The 5,583-nt window shown below is 43.2% G+C and overlaps 1 protein-coding gene across 1 annotated transcript; it reads right to left on the bottom strand.

Annotated features, from left to right (window-relative positions):
* Positions 1-424: 424 nt before the first annotated feature.
* Positions 425-1,266, bottom strand: LOC145725928 (uncharacterized). The gene has a single exon (XM_081974853.1). The coding sequence runs from the start codon at positions 1,181-1,183 to the stop codon at positions 491-493; it is 693 nt and encodes a 230-aa protein (XP_081830979.1). The 5' UTR covers positions 1,184-1,266; the 3' UTR covers positions 425-490.
* Between the last annotated feature and the right edge of the window lie 4,317 nt (positions 1,267-5,583).

The following is a 5,583-nucleotide window of genomic DNA, read 5'->3' as shown; positions in this document are numbered from 1 at the left end:
GCAAAAAAACTTGGTTATTTAATTGGTTGGTACAAAACCTTTCTTTAGTTGAGACCATAATATCCTGCTTGTTTGCATGTATGAACTACATGAATACAATTTAACTAAAAACTAATATCTGCTTCTCTAAGAACTGAAAAATTTTAGGCTAAACATGTGACAGACAATTGAAAACCATTAAAGCGTTAATTGAGACGGTGATTTGCAGATTTTCTCATGGTATACACAGAACTATGACGTAAAACTGTATTTTACTCTCTCCCCTGGGGTGATAATTTTGCGTGGGGTGAAATAGTGAGGGGTGGGTCACAACCCCAGACGAATTTACGTAACTTAAATCTGCCCTAGATATTCGGTCTGAATATTACCGTAAATGTCTTTTGAATTGTACCCCACTGACCGATTTTAGATAAATACAAGTAAATTCGAGTAACTTAATTGTGTATTAACTAGCATGTATTAGATTTAATTTTACGAAGCGTATTAAGGACTATGCGACTGCAGGTGGAGCGTCTGATATTCTGACTGCAGTCGCCCTGTCTCCTAGCTCAGCTGGTTCATAATCATCCCTCTCTTCACGGTAAGATTTGATTTTCCCTCCGGTCATCTCATTTATATGATTCAAAAGTCCTTGAATATTTGGCGGTCGCTGGCCAAATTCGTCTCTAATACAGTCCAAATAACTTATAACCCATTTAAACTGTGTCTCGGAGATTTGGTCATATCCTCTTGATAGAAGCATAATTACACTAATGGACATAGCTAACATATCAACTGAATCTTGAAATGGATCTGGAATCCGCTGGTTTTCTTCAGTTCTCTCCGAAAACTCGTCGAACTCTACTGACCAAGGGGTTGCTGAAATAATCTGCTTTACTTTGTACTCTCTGGGACAATCATCAGCCAACAGAGGTTTTGGCTCATCGTACTTGGTAGCTATAGTCAACAAGCTTTTTCTTGATTGCGTGTCTTCTTTTACTGCAGTTTCGGTTTTAGTTTTACTGCCTTTCGCTTTTGAACCGCCAGCCTTGGCTAAAGTCTCAGTTTTAGCAGCATTTTCTTTCAACTTGTTCGGTTTGGGTGGTATATCGATTTTAGCTATACCACCAGGACGTGGAGAGGCATTAAAAATCTCGGGGTTGGTTTGTGTTACAAAGTAAACGGTTGAGGTTTTTGAGGTCATACTGATGATACTTTCTATAGTAACTAGAATTTTGAGTACTAACTACAAAAAGTCACTCTGAAATCTGACAAGTAATAATTACCTAGGTACCTACTAAAATTCAAAATGACAGAAATAAGGTTATGTTTTTTGTTAAGGTGTGATTGATTGATGTATTAGAGCTGCATTCGGTAATTCAATCGGAGCTAAGTGTAGTTCTGTCTTGTTCAAACTTTTTCAAAAATTGGGGAAAACTTAAAAAAATTATCAACGGCGCTAAAAAATATACAGTGTGTTGTGACGCTCTTTTGTTGGGGCGCGAATGAAATACCCCTTTTGACACTAGTCTGATTTTAATTGCCTCGGGCGCCACCTGGTTTCAAATAACCGCGGAGCGTAAACCAGGAAAACGCTCCGTCTACCGGGGTAACCTTTAAGACAGTCGAAGAAGGTAAGCGGGCGCTAAGGTTTTGCAAGGCTGACAGGCCCAATGAAACACAAAAGTAAATTTACAAACTCACCGGGTCGTGTTTCCAAATAAAATAAACAGAAATTAACACTCTGAAACACTTAACCAAAATTATGACTACGGACCTACGGTGGTTAACGAACAGTACCAATCGGAAAAAAAAACAAAAGTCGGAACCCTAACGGTATCTTAAGTCCTAAACAGAAACGAAAGCAAGTATAAATATGAGAGAGAGCGTGTAACTTTGTTTAAATGGCCAATTTCAACATAAAGCGTGTAAGTCGGGACGCGGGTGACAAAGCAGTTAAACGTACCAATAAAAACGGTCAAATAAAAGGTGTACACGTTAACGGTGTCTACGGCAGCTGTCCTGGCGGTTAAGAATAGGAGAAATCCGGGTGCTAGCTACGGTAAACTAATTACTGGGGAAAAATCCGCCGGGTCATTACGAGTCCACGACGGCTAGCTACGGCGTACTAATTACTGGGGAAAAATCCGCCGGGTCATTACGAGTCCACGACGGCTAACTACGGTGTACTAATTACTGGGGAAAAATCCGCCGGGTCATTACGAGTCCACGACGGCTAGCTACGGCGTACTAATTACTGGGGAAAAATCCGCCGGGTCATTACGAGTCCACGACGGCTAGCTACGGTGTACTAATTACTGGGGAAAAATCCGCCGGGTCATTACGAGTCCACGACGGCTAACTACGGTGTACTAATTACTGGGGAAAAATCCGCCGGGTCATTACGAGTCCACGACGGCTAGCTACGGTGTACTAAATACTGGGGAAAATCAAAAGGAACGGACAGGTATTGCGGTATAGGCCTAGAACAGATGCCGTACCGGTACACGTGGTTGAATGGTACTTACTGCTAGTCGGATCTCGAGTCGGAGCAGGTGGTCTGGTTCGGACGCTGACCGCAGGTGGAAGAGGCCGTTTGCTACGTGCAGGCCAGTTTTATTTCCTGCAATCTCCCACTCACCTACGTACCATGTATGGGGGACCGGAACCGCGCGCACTGCCACACACTGGGTGCCGGCAGGACGCCTTTGCAGGTTAACTGCGGTACTATAGCCGCTGAACATTCGGCCGCGTAAAACTTATCAACCACGCACTTATCAATTAGCGGTTTTCCGCGACGCATCGCTATGACCCTAACAAAAGTAACCGACGTCCCGATCCTAAACTGACAAGAACGGAGAAAATCGGACTGTGGGAACTTTAACAATTAAATCGATGATTCCGGTTGGTCGATTCAATTAAGAAAACGGTAAAAACCTAGTAACTTCGTTACAGTGTTCAGTTCAAAATGTGACATTTTTGTTGGGTATCTCGCTTATTTTTAAAGAAACAGGGTTACGGTTTTTGCAAGTGTATGCTACTTTTTGTAATATTAGACATGACGTCAACAGAGTTTTAATAACCCTCTTCATTTTTACATACAGGCACAGACAAGCTAATATAAAATTATTAGAAGTATCTAGAGAACGGCTCAATATTTTTCGTTGAAATTTGGAGTGTAGTCTAAGTAGGGTCTAAACTCTCTCTCTATAATATTTTGGACTGGAATATTTTGGACATGCGGTGTTGCCAGATCATTCGGAAAGAACATCAACTTTTGATTTTCAAATGGAACACACTGTTTCTATTCTCATTTTTGAATTCCTCGCAAGAAGGTTAGTAATTAATGTTAATACTTCCCTGTGACCTTTTGTTCTCAGTTAGACAATACTACATGGTTGAAAAGCCCTGAGACAAAAAAAAAAACTACCGTATGGTCAATATTTACCATTAAGTCGGACAGATAAAACATTGCCAAAAGTTCGTGTATTTTGCATAGATCCACCAATGTATTATGTTTTCTAATAAAAGAAAATTAAATTAGAACAAATCCATGTTTACATTTCCTATACCTAACTTAAACCGTTTTTGATTTATTAACAATTTTTTCTTAAACTGCACACAAAATCGTACTCCATATTAATCTGAATACATTACATTACACTACCTGCTTGTGCTAAGTTTGAACCAGTCTTAAATTTGACACATATATGTCAGAACATGTTGTAGTTATAGAAACAACTACTCATTAAGCACAAGCAGGTGTCTGTTTTTAGATCGCCACGCTTATATTCTTTGGCTGGGAATGCGGCTTCAGATAGATGGGTCAAGCAAGCTACTGCTTTTTACCCTCCCATCGCTGTAGACGAAAAGGATAGATCTGGAAGAGGAAGTCGCTACAAGTTCAAGAGTTTTTCCTTTCGGGGAGTTCCCAGAGTTACATCGGCGTCGTTTGTCCTGGGAGAAGGATGCCACCGTTGACGGAGGGGCTTTTCTAGCGCTCTTCTTGTCCTCCATTTCTTCTTTCTTCGTCAGCTCGTGCATCTCTGGTGGTCCTGGCAAACTATAGGATGTCCAAACAACCGGCTTTCGTCCGTCTGTTTTTGCATCTTAAAGTTTTGGGGAGTTAGTGTTTGGTGAGTGGGGAATGGTTTCCACCTTTTGCGAGCTGAGCCCAGTTAGCACCGGGATAACTGCGGAAAGGTTCTACTCAGATTTTGAGAATAAAATTCTCGCCACCCGGGGGGAAGGCCTGGGGGCAATTGTAGTGCTTGGCTCCTTGGTCCTGAATTGTCGTCTATCTGAAACAGAAAGAATAACTTATTAATAATTACCAGTTATCCAATAGCTGGTATCAGGGTCGTTTGTGGGGTGCTTCTAGCTCCGGGTAGTTCACTGGTTCTCGCAGAAACTGATTTTCGCTGCTTTCCGCTTTTTGGAATATCTTCACTGCGCTCTGTTTGATCTTTTCCGTTGCGGTGGTGAACTTCAAGCGTCGCTGAATGTCCACATTTCTGACGTACCATGGGGCGTCCACCGCTGTCCTGAGCGCAATGTTTTCCACAGCTTCGAGTTTCTTTAGGTGCGATTTGGGGCCGAGGCGTAGGTCAGGTGCGATTGAAGAACCGAATTGATGAGAGTCACTTTGTTCCGAAGTGCCACCTTCGATGTCCTGCTTGGGGTATAGTTTTGCTCCGGTCGCTCTGGCTTTCTGTCTGGCGTATTCTATGTGGCTTCTCCACGTAAGTTTTTGTCCATCTTGACCCCAAGGTACGTCGCCTCGTTGCGCCACTCGATGTCCATGTCTTTTAACCTGACGTTTTCTTTTGAAGACTTTCGCCTGCATTTTCTCCTCGTTTAGGTCGATCTTCCATTTGTTGCACCATTTCTCCAATACTGTGGTCTCCTCTTGCAGGTATCGGGTCAGGAGTCGGCCCCTCCTGCTCCAGGCCATGATCGTAGTGTCATCCGCGTAGAGTGCTAAGCTGGTTCGCTGAGTTCTAGGCTGATCTGAAACATAAATATTATAGAAAAATGGCGACAGTACTGCACCTTGCAGCACTCACGGCTTCCATTTCTCTATAACTTGAGTAGACGCTGTCGATTTTGACTCGGAAGCGACGAGCTGAAAGAAAAGATCTAATTAGTTTTACCAGGCCAACTAAAAAGCCAGCATCCAGCATCTTGATTAGAAGTCCTCTGTGCCAAACCCTGTCGAAGACCACTTCCCTTTTAAACCCCTTCCATGATGTACTCGGTCATCCTCAGGACTTGGATTTCCGTTGATAGTGTCCTCCGGAATCCAAATTGCTCGTCGGTGATGACGTGCAAGTCCTCATCTTGCCCTTTAGCCTCCTGAGGATGATAACTTTCGCCACTTTTCCCAACGATGGCAGGAGGCTGATGGGCCGATAATTCTGGGCGGAACAGCGAGTCCTTTTGTGGATTCGGGAACAGGATAACATCTGCCCTCTTCCAGTCAACAGGGCAGCTATCTCGTGTCTTGGAAGTTTTCTGAGCGCAATGTTTCCTATCTCGTCCCATCCTGGTGTTTTTCTGATGTTGAGGTGCCACAGGATTTCCTGTAGCTCCCCTGACGTCGCG

This window comes from Ips typographus, linkage group LG1 (genome assembly GCF_016097725.1).
Source record: "Ips typographus isolate SLU linkage group LG1, UJ_Ityp_2.0, whole genome shotgun sequence".
Classification (NCBI taxonomy): Eukaryota; Metazoa; Arthropoda; class Insecta; order Coleoptera; family Curculionidae; genus Ips; species Ips typographus.
Note: the sequence above shows the minus strand (reverse complement) of the source record. Positions and strands in the feature narration are given on the sequence as shown.